The sequence below is a fragment of the Priapulus caudatus genome, unplaced genomic scaffold, assembly GCF_000485595.1.
Source record: "Priapulus caudatus unplaced genomic scaffold, Priapulus_caudatus-5.0.1 Scaffold1, whole genome shotgun sequence".
NCBI lineage: Eukaryota > Metazoa > Priapulida > Priapulimorpha > Priapulimorphida > Priapulidae > Priapulus > Priapulus caudatus.
In genome coordinates this window covers 1,133,606-1,150,207 of record NW_014577062.1, presented here as the reverse complement: position 1 = coordinate 1,150,207, position 16,602 = coordinate 1,133,606, and the positions used below count along the sequence as shown (strand labels likewise).

At 46.1% G+C, this 16,602-nt stretch overlaps 1 protein-coding gene across 1 annotated transcript in view; it reads right to left on the bottom strand.

The window, feature by feature from the left end:
* The window catches only part of LOC106813486 (neprilysin-2-like), a 39,023-nt gene that overhangs the window by 9,886 nt on the left and 12,535 nt on the right, over positions 1-16,602 (bottom strand). The window contains exons 14-15 of the mRNA XM_014817666.1: positions 15,108-15,211; positions 14,630-14,688 (exon numbers count right to left, since the gene is read on the bottom strand). Coding sequence (XP_014673152.1) covers positions 14,630-14,688; positions 15,108-15,211 — 163 coding nt within the window. The remainder of the gene's footprint in view (positions 1-14,629; positions 14,689-15,107; positions 15,212-16,602) is intronic.

Below are 16,602 nucleotides of genomic sequence, written 5' to 3'. Positions count from 1 at the left end.
AGAAAGGGGGAAATGAAAAGTGAGAAAAGGCGGAGAGAGAAGGATAGGGAGATAAGAGCGCTCGCGAGAGCGTAGACAGAGCAACCCTGTGCGAAATAAAAGAAAAAGAGGGAGAGAACGAGCGTGAGAGCGAGGTGGGGGAGGGAAGGAGAAAGAGTGAAGTGATGAAAGAGAAAGGAAGAGAAAGAGAGAGTGTGTAAGGTGGAAGAGAGAGAGAGAGAAGGGGGAGAGAGAGGGAGAGAGAGAGAGAGAGAGAAAGAGAGGGAGAGAAAGAGAGAAAGAGAGAGAGAGGGAGAGAGAGAGAGAGAGAGAGAGAGAGAGAGAGAGAGAGAGAGGGAGAGAGAGGGAGGGAGAGAAAGAGAGAGAGAGAGGGAGAGAGAGAGAGAGAGAGGGGGAGAGAGAAGGAGAGAGAAGGAGGGAGAGACGGGGACAGTAGTAGTTATTACATCTTGTTATTCTCATTGTACACCTGCATGTAACTACTACCTATGTACATCTATTATTAAACCATTATAAACATCATTGCGGATTTGTAACATGAGCAGATTAGCCGTATTGTTTAACGAACTTTATATTAAAACATACGTTAGACAATATCGTATTACCCTTTTCACGTTTTCTTATCACCCGGACGGCCGAAAACGTTTGCTATGAGTTAATCGTATGACGGAAGATTTCCCGAACAAAACAGATTCTGAGCATCCGCGATCTTTGAATATTGTTTCACCCCAAAAAATATTATAGATATCGACATCGTATTCAGCGTGCATACTTGTTAATTTTATGGGATTTAGGGCGTAGCCGTCCTGATTGCGAAAATACGTCGACTTAGCTTCATTGATCAATGCCGTAAACACGTATACGTTGTTAAAACGGTTTGTCTAAAATAAGAACGGTTTTCTTAAAAAGAACCTTTCTCCTAGACCGGACGCGCACGAAACTGGCGCCGCGAAATAGCATATGGCACGTAAACTCATCTCCCGCAGGTGTGTCGCTAAGTCACGCTAGACAATCAACTAACGACTAGCGGCGAAAAATATCGTGTAAAACCGAACTTGAAACAAGGTGAAACCCACTCATCGCTTAGTTTAAACTACCGAAATATAACTTTACGACACATTGATGTTGCCGATCTCGTCAGACGCGCTACGCCCGAATTATTGAATGTCATAAAGCGATGAGCGAGAAACCAATAAAAGAAACGACGAGATCTGCCCGACAGTAAACAAGCCACCTTCGTTCCCCCCGCGCGCGCTCTAACAAATGTCTCCTGCCGCGCGCGAATTTCGTCTCGATTCGCAGAAGAAACTGTCGCTCGCTGGCGACCTTGACTTACATTAGATGAGCAAGCGCATGGCGCCGATAATTAGATGCCAGGGATCTGCCATAATCACTCTACGAGCGCTCTTAACACTGTTCCATACCCTCCGGCATGGACGCCTCTTTCTCCTCTCACTCTCTCTCTCTCTCTCTCGCGCACACACACACACACACACTCGCGCTCGTTTCTCTATCGTCGTACCCCGACGCGCTCTGTCGAGAACGGCCAGCTAGAGCGGGTACCCTCCGGACGCGGCGGCCAACGCCAAACAATCCGAAGCGCATGGCTCACTCGAGTCGAGTCGCGCTATAGTCTCGCGCGGACATTGATGAAGGAGAAAACAAACGACGCCAACGGGCCAGTAGTGTATTACTGTGTACGTGCGTGCGTGTGTGTGTGCGCGCGCGGCTTCACCGCTAGGCCCGACGGGCGGAGATCAGTGGCGCGATGTCAATCCGTTTAACCCGTTACTAGGATGCAAAGACGTATTTTATTGCGCGCCCACGTAAGTGGGTTTTATATGAGATGCAACTTCCCATAAAGCCCCACGTGGACATCGTGTGAAAATCGTGACCGAAATCGGAATTCGGTAATTAGAAGAAACGGTTTGTGCTTTTTTTTACCGGAGTCGGATCTTATTTGCATATTACGATCGACGGTATAATACGCCGCCGATTATGACATCTCATGAGATTCTCTGACGGCTGTTAGTGACATCAGTTGCCGTCGGTACGCCCGCTACGTACGTCTCACGCACGCAGTCTCCGCTGGTAACACGACTCTACTATAGAGCTAGTAAAAGTTTGCAGTGAACATCCGTGGCAACTATAAGACTAGCAATCTCGGAGACATGTTGCTGTAACCGCGGTGGCGTTTGTGTGGAAAGTTGACATCACAGAGACGTGGCCTGTTCATCACGCCGCGTATCCAACCCTCCCTACGTGTTAATTAACACTGGGTAAGTGTTTTAACGTCTGCTATTCTAACTACATACTTTTCATGCACAGAACGACGAGCGTTAATATTCTCGAGTATAGCGCAGAAATTCGCCTGTATTTGTGTATATGCGTTAGGTAAATGCATTGTTTTAATTTTATTAATGGAATCACTCACATTCAAGCCCTAATGCTTTATTAGTTTTAATAAATAATTTAATACTTTGCCCTTATGCTTCATTCACAAACACGTTTATTGCCTGCATGTGCGTAATCGCTTGTCATTACCAAGTACGTACTAGATGACGTCATATATGCACATAGTGACAAAATCACTCGCGTTCGAGACATTCGAGAGCGATTTACGACATTGCGATTACGTTCAATGCTCATATATTCGTTATCTTTTGTAACCATCGAGCATGTATTAGTTCGTATCCAATGTTATCGGCCGCCATTTTTCATCCAATAGTTGGAGATCTGCTACTTCTTAAACAGTTGCTGATATGATTATCGGACGGTTAGATGGCTTATTATAAGCTAGCGACCATAGCGGACACGCGTGGTCGACATTGGGCAGAGTGCCACTTAGCATTTGCACTCGGTGAATTTTCGAACTATTTTCTCAACACCCAATTTCTATTCGCTCTTAACTATTCAACAGATATAATCGAATTCGCTCGTGGCACGCTTACCCACCACGCTCCCCCTGAAACGCTTGTTGCACTAAACCCCGACGCGTCTTTTCATTGCTGTATCAACACTCAATTGCAAAATCGAAATGAGCCCAGCATGCGCTTTTAGTATTTCAGTAAAACCTTGGAAATTCCGAAAAACTTTTTAACGAAAGCGCTTTTTATCAAATTCGTAATGATTACCATCGGTAGGCGACATAGCCGCGGGGGCTAGCGCGCGAGTTTGGCCCAGTTTGCTCACAGTAACGTCTCTTGCGACACGACACCGCGGCTGTCGTAGGCACACGCACACACACACACACACACACACACACACACACACACACACACACACACACACACGCCGGCAGCGCGTAGCGGGACAAGCGCGACCGAAAGATAATTCGCGATAATCACAGACTAGTAAATCTTCAACTCACACACATCGTCAGCTCGAGCGTGGCGGCGAAGGTCTTAACCTGTCGGCTACGCGCCCGCCAAGCACCGGCGAGCTCTCCCGCCGCGATTTCTCGCAGTTCGTTACGATATCGCGCCGTCAATCTAAGAACGACGAAGGCCGCGTCGTTATGGCGCGTAACTGCAAACACGCGCGCGCGCGCGGCCAAGCTAGGCGATATACTCGCGGCTTCGCGAATGGTCAGCAGTTTTAATTTCACGCGTCGGGTGCGTTACTACACTGAACGCGCTATTTCTCACGTGTACGACGAGGTTTATGACGGAGGCAACAATGGCCTCTGACGAGGACGCCACTTGTTTTCTAACAGTGATAACGAGTATATAGGACGAGCGCGATGTCTAACTTACCCCCCTCCCCCCCACCGCCGACTACTACTCACATCTGGTCGCATTACTGTAGCAGAATAGACTAGCTTTCACTCTTTGTGCTCTCATTCCCGCGTTAAACAATCGGGGTTTACACGCTCGTAGACATGCACGCACGCTCGCACGTACGCAGGAACACATGCGCATACAAACGCACGCACGCGCGCGCCCACGCACAAACACACGCATGCAGCGTACGCTCTCACTCAGGTACCCCCACATCTATATGACTGTCTAATTAAGCTAGTTTTCAGTACCTGCTATTGAAAGGCTATATCTATTTGCATTGCTGCGTACGCTTCACCAGCCAAACTTCACAGGTATTTAACGATATAAATTTATTTACTCGGCAATCTATTCCCTTACTTCTGACCTTTAAAACAAGTCTTAGATCACTACCCGTATTCTCATCGTAATCCTATACATAGATAGATTATTTATAGAAATTTACGGGTTATGAATTTTGATAATATAAAAAATCTCCAAAGTTGATCTATTACTGTTTTGTTCACTCATCGCACTACAGAAATTTCCTATATTCACTTGTTCCTCCCGGTGCAAAGCATAACGAGTAATAGGTGCCGGTGGTTGATATATGGTGCCCACCCACATATATCCTATACGCATAAACAATGTATGCGCGCCTAGCTGTGTGTGCGTACGCACTCGAGCACGCACACATATACACGTACGCATGCACACACTCACACGCACATATTGTTGCGCTGTTAACGATCGTTTTATATAGGCAGTTATATACGCATATACGCATATAGGCATATATTATGCAATACAATATACGTGGGAACGCGTATACGCGCACGCACTTACACACGTACACACATGCGCGCACGTACGAACATACACACGCACACACACACACACACACACACCCACACACACACACACACACACACACACACACGTTGCTGCGTTACTAACGATCATTTCATAGGCAGAGAAAGGAATAATAGGTCCATTGATTCAGATTATGCAATGTTGACGAATGCTAGAGTAACTGGCACCTTGTGTAGTTAATAAGTATATTCCCTTATAGCCAAACGCGTATTAGTTTGTCCAATATCACTGCTGGTTACTAAGAAATGTCTAATTGAAATCCGCAGTCCAAAAATCAGTTGTTTACAGTTTCAAACCGCTGCCGGCGAAGCGGGTGTGATACAGATTTATAGTGCACCGAACATTTTCGCACGCATGCTCGGCCGTACGCAATGCTATCATCAGTGATTTCGTAAACATGGACGCTCGTGATAAGAAACTTTTTGTCAGGGCTGTCCACGTGCGTCCGTGATTAGTACGTGTGTTTTACTCTATTTCCATGTTTAGTCCGTGGCCGTGGTTACACCGCTGACACCTCCGTTTCATCTGGCGTCCAAAACATAGGGGCCGCACAAATGTCTACGTCATCGCTTGACTCCTGGATGACATTTACGGCACGTAAATGATACGTTGATACATATCAACAACCGATTTCAAGTCTTGTTTGTAATGTAACCAGCAGTGATATTGGACAAACTAATACGCGTTTGGCTATAAGGTAATGTACTTATTAACTACACAAGGTGCCAGTTACTCTAGCATTCGTCAACATTGCATAATCAATGGACCTATTATTCCTTTAACTGGCATGCAGCCACGCAGCCGTCTCGATCTTTCTCTACGCGACAAACACACGCACGCGCGCGCGCGTTTTTGCGACGACGCATAGGAGATGACATTTCTACGGCATTGTGCCGAAGCCTTGGGTAGAAGTCGGCCTTAATACAGCGAGCACACCGCTGATCAATCACATCGCAGCGTGCACTGACACACAGCCGGAAGACTCGGCGCGGGCATCAATATCACGGCGACAGATCGACAGCCAACACTTAGCGACGTCAAGAAGGGGGGAGGGCCGCTACCGGCGCTGCGACACTTCTGCGGCCAAAGGGTGATTGTCGGAGATAATAGGCGCGGCGTGCTAAATTTGACGGGAACCATATCTGTGCGGTAGTTAACGACAAGTTAATCAATTCCATCATCGGGAGTCCGCCCGCCCGCGCTCGTTGACAGTGAGACGAGAGGTTGTGCATAGCGGGGGGTTGTGTGCACCCGGGAGAGCAGTTATATCAAGAGCAGATAAAGAAGCTTTATCTGCTCTTGGTTATATGTTGTTCCCCTCGCAACGATCACAGATTTAGCTGAGCAGCTTCCGTGGCGGCACTAACATAGTATGATGTAATCATATATCTATCATGAATGATGTAATATCGTAAAGCTTTCTTTTAAACGATTAAAACTGATTTCTTCGCGATTCTTCCATTACAATGTGCGCTACTATTTCTTGGACCATCCGATCGTATTCATATGAATGTGTCGCACTGTACGCGTACAGTCTGTTCGTCTGAACAGCAGTACGCGTAATTAACGATCCGTTAATAAACTGCTCAGAGTCTATGAAGTAAATGTAATGATACTACGCTGGATATACTACTAGTGTATAATTGCCAGAACACCGAAACCTAAACATTGTGCCTCTAAAATGGCTATTTAACCTCGACGTGTCTCTAACTCGATGGATATATCGTCGCTGCGACAGTCAACAAGGGAAACCCACATTCTCTGTTCGACCGCCTTTCATTTGCATCAAAGTAGGGGTTTAGTCGCCGCGTGTTATTGAACCGAGTCATGTATAGCTGGGGTTCGTATTAACATGAGAAATGCATTCATTTTACTATTGTTAAAAATCACGTTAATTCAATGCTGTTACTACGAAACCTTGGAATCGGCGCGCATGTAGTAAGGCATGATTAGCAGCAACGCGTGTGTTTACTCGCTCAGGCAGCGATGTGACATGCCTAGTCCGTGCGAACGTGACGGACCAACGATAGCCGTCCTTGTAATGCCTGTCTCGAGTTAACCGGTTGATGTTTAGACAGGTATTTAAAACTTGAAGACTGCGGTGAAATTTATTAATTGCTTAATAGCTTCTCGGAGCACCTGTCCGTCACACGCTGACATTGATTTGCGTGTGGAGAGCAAGGTGGAATAATCAATTTGCTAGCAGACGAAGCGATGACGTGTGCGTGCAGATGGTGTAGATTAGCGCATCGATAATAAATTGTTCAAGAACTGCATTGTTGGACGGCAATAAACTTGGCCCGCTATTCCACGGATTGGCACTCTGTACAAAACGTCGACATTAATTCCAACCTGCGCGATACAAAACGCGTGGAATGCCGTGGACCAAGGCTATTGTCGATATTGTCTAACTACGTTAAAAGATTCGCCATATGAAATATGTAATATATATTATATTACACGCAGCTGCTCTCCGTAAAAGTCACGCACACGGTACCCTGCACAGGCAAGGAATATTAAATACTCTGCGTGTTGTAACAGCACTAGTGAGATTACAAGCGATAGAAATAATCGTACGTCATAAGTCATCAGTGTAAACGGCTGGATTTATATAACCTGGCCGTAGTGCCTGCAGATCAGGGGCGTAAATCCGTACCGAGGAGTGGGAAGATGATCGGCGATAGCCGGGGGCGAAATTAACCGTGGCTGCCGCAGGCAGGCCCGCGTGCCGTATGCATGCCAGTGGTAGGGAGTCTGGGGGCATGCCCCCCAGAAATTTTTGAAATATTTAAGCTATTTTCCTGCAATCTGAGGCATACTGTGGGCCATATTCTCATGTCTGATGACACTATCTCAACCCTAGACTCAACACTACAAGTTAAGATTCAAAACACTTTTCATGACTTTTCAGAGAGCGGACACAGTTAGGTTACTATAGTAATAATACATGTATTAAAACACAGGTAAGAATTGCAATTTCTCACAATTTCACGTGTTTTTGTATGTTTGCAATCATACTTTTTGGCTATTCTTTTTTTTTTCTTTTCTTTTTTTAATCTCAGGGGGGATATTTGTACACGCCATCCCCCCCCCGCCTTCTTCAAGAGCGGGGGGGGATGCATCCCCCCTCCTTCCGAGATTTACGCCCCTGCTGCAGATAGTATTATTTCAGTTCGGGACCGATGGCAGAGTAGACGTATGAACAATGTAAGCTATACTGAGGAGCTGTGGTAGGATGTTTGGGCTCGTAGTTAATTTAAGCTGTTCATTACTTCATAATCATATTTCTTTTTATTGTTTTGGTCATCTTGTGCGTAGGAGCGCGCGCAAGAACGTGAGTGGGTGCATGGGCCCGCGTCTGTGTACATACGAGACTGAGTAGGGGGATGCGTGCGTGCACAGGCACTTGAAGCGTTTCAGTAAAATATAATGCTAACTAAATACGAAATCTATTTACTACCAAATTCTTAATGTTTCTATACTCTCTTTCACCTATTATTGCCGACAGTTTCCTGTCAAATCCTACGTGCAACAATATACGCTGCCAGCGCCATTGCTCTCGCGGCTCCACTGTTGCACGCTTACACTAATATATATAGTATATAGCTACTAGTGTGTACACTACTATATATATTAGTGTAAGCGTGCAACAGTGGAGCCGCGAGAGCAATGTCGCCGGCAGCGTATATGGTTGCACGTAGGATTTGGACGGAATTGACAGGAAACTGTCGGCAATAGCAATAATAGGTGAAAGAGAGTATAGAAACATTAAGAATTTGGTAGTAAATAGATTTCGTATTTAGTTAGAATTATATTTTATTGAAACGTTTCAAGTGCTTTTGTGTGCGTGCGTGCGTCAGGTGTTCGTGCATACGTGAGTGAGTAGGTGGATACGTGCGTGCGTGCGTCCATGTGTTCGTACATACGTGAGTGAGTAGGTGGATACGTGCATGCGTGCGTGCATGTGTTCGTACATACGTGAGTGAGTAGGTGGATGTGTGCATGCGTGCGTCCATGTGTTCGTGCATACGTGAGTGAGTAGGTGGATACGTGCATGCGTGCGTGCATGTGTTCGTGCATACGTGAGTAAGTAGGTGGATGTGTGCATTCGTGCGTAAGTGCATATTTGCCAAAACATGTGGTGTGGTGTGGCATGTTGGCGTGTGGGCGTATGGATACGCGCATACGTGAGCATTCTTGCATGCTTTGTTCAGACGCAATTAGCATTAAACTGCTAATTCACAGAGCGTGTCGATCTCGTTCGCATTGTTTCGCGACAATACCGCCCCCGTCGTTCGTCCGTCTTTTCTGTCGCGTTAATTCCGCTCCTCTTTTTTTCTCTTTTCGCTTTGTTTGCAGTAAGAAGATGAAAGGAGCCTGCATTTTTCTCCTCACACTGTGCCTCGCGCTGTGCGGCGGCCGCAGCGACGCGCTCGAGGCGACATGCGACGGCGGCCGCATACAGTCGCCGCCCTGCAGCTGCGGCAGCTCCGTACTTCTCTGCGAGGGTAACATCTACGACGTCGCCGACGCCCTGCGCGGCCTGCCCGAGACGCGGCTGCCGCTGCACATACAGTACGGCGACGTGGAGCACGTCGATCAGACGACGATCACGACGCATGCGCGACGCATCAGTCTCTCCGGAAGCCAGATCCGCGACGTCGGCGCGGCGACGTTCGGCAGCGACCTCGAAGGCTTGGCGCTCGACGAGAATCAGCTCGCGGTGTTTCCGACGGCGTCGCTGCGCGGACTGCGCCACCTGGACACGCTGAGCGTGGCGCGCAACCACCTGCGCGAGCTGGCGCACGACTCCGTGTCGGCGCTCGACGGGCTCGTCACGTTCAACCTCAGCTACAACGACCTCTACCGGCTCGACGACGAAGCTTTCCGGCAGTTCGGCGGCCGGCTGGAGACGCTCGACCTGCGCGGCAACCAGCTGCGACGCGCCGGCAAGTCGCTGCAGTACTTCTCGTCGCTGAAGTCGCTCAGGGTAGACAACAACCGACTGCGCAACCTGACGAATGACCTGGGTCTCTACAAGCTGCACAGCCTGCAGGATCTGAGCGTCGCCAACAACGCCGTCGACAAGATCGACAAGAAGACGTTCTACGCGATGGGCAAGACACTGAAGCGACTGAATCTGGCCGGAAACGCGCTGACGTCGGTGCCCTTCAGGTCGTTGCAGTTTCTGCAGAACCTCGAGTCGCTTAACCTGGCACGCAACTACATAGTGAACCTGAACCACACGTTCCCATTCCGGTTTAAGCGGCTGCGTTCCATCAACTTCCAGGATAACGGCATTCGTCTCATCAAGCCGACGTTCTTCTTTTGGGTGTCCAACTCGCTAGATAATCTCAATCTCGCGAGAAACAAAATCAGTAAAGTGACGGATGAAACTTTTGGCTATCTACCGCAGCTCGGGGCGCTCGACCTAAGCCACAACGAAATCGAGGAGGTACAGGTCGGTCACTACTCGTTCATGCAACGCCTGCGCTCCTTAGATCTCAGCTTCAACAGAATCAAGTACATCCCGGAGGATGTCTTTCTCGGCCTAATCAAAGTCGAGTTCATCAGTCTAGCGCATAACGAGATCTGGGATATTCCGACGCTGGTGTTTCGCGCAGTGAATCCGACGATAACTCACATACAGATTAACAACAACTTTATCGCTAAGATTCCGCCGTTTTCCTTTTCCTGCCTGCGTCTCGTGACGCTCGAGGCCCAGTGTAATCAGATCTCAAGGGTTGACTACTCCGTGTTCGCTCACTCTAGATATATGCAGTACGTAGACTTCTCTCACAATAAGCTGAGCGAACTTCCCGGCCGACTGTTTCTCACCACCGGAAAAGTACGTACGCTGAAGCTCAGCTATAACAAATTCGAGACGCTCAATCCTTCGGCTTTGCTTGGAATCGACATGGCGGCGAACGTGTCGACTGATCAGTTTAAGTTATATTTAGATAACAACGCATTCAGCGCCGTGCCCGTAGGTGCGCTAGAAATGCTGCAGGCGCTGTCAGTTCTCGATTTATCGCACAACGGCATCACTAGAATAAATGCAGGGGATTTCGCGGGCAGTCCCAATCTAAGAGTCCTTAACATATCGAACAACGCGATCCGAGAAATTGCTGCGAAATCGTTTGCGGGACTAAAACTTGATGTCCTCAACCTGTCGGAAAATCCTGCCCTGAGTTTGACCCTAGCGCCAGATTTCCTAGAGGGAGCACAGGTAGGAGAACTGTACCTGGGGGGCCTTGGACTCACAACTCTGCCGAGTCTTAACCTTGCCGCGAACGGGGTCACCGTGCTCGACCTCTCACACAACATGCTCACGTCGATTCCCGACGACGTCGTCCACGATGGACTCCTGTCCCTCAATCTGGCGCACAATAAATTCACTGAGGTTCCAACGTACCTGTGGTCGAAGACGCCCAATTTAAGAGAACTCGACTTATCGGGTAACCCCATCGTCGAGATCTTACCCGGCAGCTTCCAGGGCTTGTCCAAGCTAGAGGTGCTGCGACTGAACAACCTCGGCTCGATGCAGCGCTTTGATCAAGACTGCCTGCTGCCACTGACCAACCTCTACGTCTACGAGATGCTCGGCATATCCCAGCTCAACCAGAACGTCATAAGCAACGTGTGCCAGTTGCGCTACCTCGAGTCGTTGTCTCTTGAAATCAGCGTCGACAGGCTGAGGACGCCCGCCTGCGAGAGGCTGAGCCCGCGGCTCACCACCCTGCACATAACGGGGACAAAGGTGGAGACTGTCTCCAAGGCGGCCATGATTCCATACTGGTGGGCGCAGACGTCTCACCACGAGTCCGCGCGCGGAGGTGGTGCTCGCATAAAGCGCTTCACTCTCAGCGGCACTAGCGTAAGTATGACGATATTGTGAGTAGTCAGTCGTTCGCTTGACTAGTTGAGCTTACGCGAGGTTAAAGAGCTTCACTTTCAGCAGCGCTAATATAAATGTAAGGTTGTGATTAGCTGTTCGCTTGATTTGGGGAGTTGGTGCGACCACTGCAGGCGTCTATACTGACTTTCTGCTGACTCATTATTTAAAAAAATCGTCGAATTATTACTAATATACCTTTCTCAGCTATCGCTGTATAAAATACACCTTTTTCTTTACACGAATGGCATTTATGGCAAACCAATTTGTACGTTAGGACATTACGCGGTAGTGTGACCAAGGATGTATTAAAATTGACAGGTTGCATCACTTCCGCTTAATACGTTCCACGACGTGAGAGGTCAAATAATAATCGACCTTTCCCGGAACAACTTCGCGACGATTGACCCGGCCCTGTTCAACGGCATTCGCTATGCCAACCTGCTTGAGCTTCACTTACACGACAACCCGTGGAACTGTAACTGTAAAATCTACCCGCTGCGCGCTTGGATGGAGACGTATCTTCGCAGATACGGTAAGTCAAAACATCAAAACTGCTTACGTAAATCTGTTTTTAAATGGCGGCAAAAGTTTCGGCGCGATATCTTTATCGTTATTGACATTTATATTATCAAGAGCCCATTAACCCCTTAATGGGGGTTAATGGAATAATGGGATAATGGGGGTTCCCATGGAATAATGGGGGTAATGGGCTCTTGATATTATGTTATACGTGCAGTTTTAGTCAATTATTCAACTTGCGAGATTTCCACTAATAAATACTACAATCAGTTTCCAATATACAAAAGAATTGTAGATGTACAATATTGCGTATTTGCATTTACACTGCGATGACGGATTTTACCATCCCATCATTGAATAGGTAACCCAGACACATGGCAAGATTGCAATGTAATTCGCAACCCTCTGTGGAAAGCTACATGTTATGATCCTCCTTTACTTAGAGGTAAGGGTTTAGTAATGCTGCACAGATCACGCATTGTGTATTATTTACTACGTTTGCTCCACGACGCAGATTTATTGAAGTATAACCTAACATTCACACTAACCTACAAGCTGAAGTAAACATACACACGCACGCACACACATACACACACGTACGCACACACACACACACACACACACACACACACACACACACACACACACACACACATACACACACGCGCGCACACACATACACACACGTGGAAGTCCTGCGACTAAACCTAAAATTGACTTGATGTTTTCAACAACACCGTCACCAGATGGTAAGACGAAAGGACCCACAGATGGTAAAACAAAGTCACCCCCAGATGTCAAGCCTGATGACCTTGTAACTAAACCCAAAACTGATTCGAGAGTTCCGACACCAGTACCATCACCAGGACCAGGTGGTAAAACGACGGCGTCTCCTGGTGTTAAGCCTCAAAGTCCTGTGACTAAACCTAAAACTGAATTGACAGTTCCGACACCAGAATCATCACCAGGACCAGGTGGTAAAACAACGCGTCCAACAGACGGCCCGGGCTCTTCAGTAACACCAACCGCTTTCCCACAGAAGACATGGCCCCCAACACCCACCCCTGACTTTAAAGGATATATAAACCTCTACGAGATGGACTGTCAGCAGGACTACATAACAGTTGGCTGGTCTGTGAAGACGGCCATAGCAGATCATATAAGGGGCTTCAAGGTTTACGAGATGGAGGAGGTAAGCAAGAAAGTCGTGGAGAGTTATGAGCTGAGCGCGCAAGCTCGCTACTACGTTGCCGATCATCTCACACCGGGCACAAAGTACGTCATCTGTGTGATAGCACTGGCGAAAGATCAGACATCTCACCTGGCCAAGCCCGACGACAGGGACTGCATCCGCGCGTCGACAATCGCGGCCGAGTACAAGGTGATGAGGATAGCATTCTCAGCCGCTGCGCTCAGCGGCGGAGGGTGTGTGATATATGCATTAGCGAAGAACCAGGTAACTGGTCTTCTTGGATCATAACGCCTTTTTAGCGGTAAGGTTTATTATAGCATTTTATCAGTGAGAAAGAGCTGGACCTTTTGCTAACGAATATTATCTAAATATCGACGATGTGCTGGCACTACTCATGTTCTTTGTATATTACCCAATAATTTGAGACCGTGTTTAAATAGTTCTTCTATAGCAGTACTGCAAACTCAATAGTTCCCATTTCCTTTTCTCAATCTGATTATATGTTTGACTGTAACGTTTTGAATTATCATAGCTAGGATTTATTTTAACGTGCAGCTGAATAAAAAAATGTACTATTTATAATGTAGTATGTTAAATGTAGATTCAAATTTTGTGCAGTGAAGATCGGACCCTATAGGTTTCCACGCCTCCGGTGACCCTGGATCGCTTGCCTCACAGTACTATTACAATCGTTTGTATGGTTAGAAATTTTTCTTAGAATAAACCCTGATCTCGCCGAATTGTGTAGGTTAAACTAGAGTAAAATGCGTATACTAGTATTAGATTTTGCAGCTATGTAACAGTAGACAATGTAGTCGTAAATTAATGTCAAACCTGAATCGGTTAGGACAACGACGAACGTGTTTATGCCCACTAGTTTATTACTGGTTTTATACGTAATGGCGTGCGCGTAAATGAATTCTCGACAATTCAAGGTTAGCCTGTGTACATAGTGTATATAACTATGATGAAGAACAATCCTGGCAACACCGTGGCTTCGTTAAATATAAAGTAGGGAGGTGCAAACCATGGTGTGTTGAATGCGTATGCACATTCTTTATAAGCCAGTGCAATTGTAAACGTTTGTAATGGTAAACATTTGTCATATATATATATATATATATATATATATATATATACATAACAGATAGAATGGTGCCTAGATATTGCAGACTGCCGGTGAAAATTTCTTGTCGAAGATACATATTGTAGCTTATTCGCTTTTATGCTGTTTTGACGTTACTCTTGGCCGTGTAACGTCTAAAGATGGGTTAAATATCAATGCTAAATGCTTTGTTCATAGAATTATGATGTACGTCATAGTGCATGTGCGCGAGATAACCAGTTCATTATAATGATTTAATTATAATTATGTCTATGAAAACTTACCAATGTCGTTCTTGTTCGGACTGTAGAATGCATTTACCTGAGCCGGTGGCGTTGTCCACCTGTAACGGTTAAGCCGAATTCTAAACAGTTCTATGTAGTTGTAAACAGTTGCACGCAATTGCAAACAACTGTACCGATTTGTACACGTTTGTGCAGTTGAACGTGGTTATGTCAATTACCCGTAGCTATATGCAACTGCAAACACTGCCCTTCAGTTGTATTCGGTTTCGCTTAATTGAAAGCTTTCCATGCGTTCAAACAATTATTCGTATGGTTTCATAGGTAGTGATGCAGATTATCACAGAATTATGATCATAATTTTATTCATCACACGTAATTAAGTTTAAAAAATACTAAGAAAGTTGTTCAAATGCATTTTATGAGTCGAATTAAACTATGCATTTTTTTAGTTCGTAACAACCGTATTCATTTGTTGACATTATATTATCCATCATGTCGGTAATCACAGAACACACACCTATCTTTGTTGACAGGTTGTCTCAACTTTCGTAACGTCTTTTGCGCTTCGAATTTTAAAATTCGGAAGTTGTTCTCGAGAAACTTTGATCTATCCAAATTTAACTGAAATAAAACCAACATTCGTTATTACATACGTTAGAACATCGTGCCAAATTACGGATTATCGCCGCCTATCGTTATACAATTTTATTCGAAATTTAATTGCTTGCGATCAATTGCTGCAGATAAGTAAATGACTGGACCCTAATAACGTAGCAGCAGAGGGCGTCAACAAACATTAGTCATCAACAACACCAACAACACCGCACTCCGATTACTTATGCCCCTGTGATATATATACCAGATAAATATAATATTATATATATATATAGTAATCACACACTTATATGTATCATTCACTGCTGCAGGTGTTAGCATCTTGGATGTACCACTACATGACCTTGGCTGCGACCTGTACATTCCTCAGACGAGCATTATTATTGAGGGTATCGAGGTTCCATTCGATATCTACTCTGTACTGATAAACTCCACCCTCATTGAATCGATTATACGTACGACTACATCACCGACTACGCCCCTCGCTATTACATCTGCGATAACGACACGGGGATCACCAGCCACTGATGATCGTGTCATTATGAAAACGACAAGTCCTTCTTCTGAAAGACCGGATGTAGATTCATTAATATCACCCGAGAGTACACGAAGCACGCCGGACCCAAAGCTGACATTTCCGCCGATATCTACGATTCAAATAACAGAAGCACCTCCGACAATCATACTACCAGAGGACCCAAATGTCAAACCCCAAAGTCCTGCGACTAAACCCAAAATTGACTTGATGTTTACAACAACACCGTCCCCAGATGGTAAGACGAAAGGACCCACAGATGGTGAAACAACGAAATCTCCAGATGGTGAAACAACGAAATCTCCAGATGGTAAAACAACAAAATCTCCTGATGTTAAACCTGGAAGTCCTGCGACTAAACCAAAAATTGACTTGATGTTTACAACAACACCGTCCCCAGATGGTAAGACGAAAGGACCCACAGATGGTAAAACAACGAAATCTCCAGATGGTAAAACAACAAAATCTCCTGATGTTAAACCTGGAAGTCCTGCGACTAAACCTAAAATTGACTTGATGTTTTCAACAACACCGTCACCAGATGGTAAGACGAAAGAACCCACAGATGGTGAAACAACGAAATCTCCAGATGGTAAGACAACAAAATCTCCAGATGTTAAACCTGGAAGTCCTGCGACTAAACCTAAAATTGACTTGATGTTTACAACAACACCGTCACCAGATGGTAAGACGAAAGAACCCACAGATGGTAAAACAACGAAATCTCCAGATGGTAAAACAACGAAATCTCCACATGGTAAAACCACAAAATCTCCAGATGTTAAACCTGGAAGTCCTGCGACTAAACCTGAAATTGACTTGATGTTTTCAACAACACCGTCACCAGATGGTAAGACGAAAG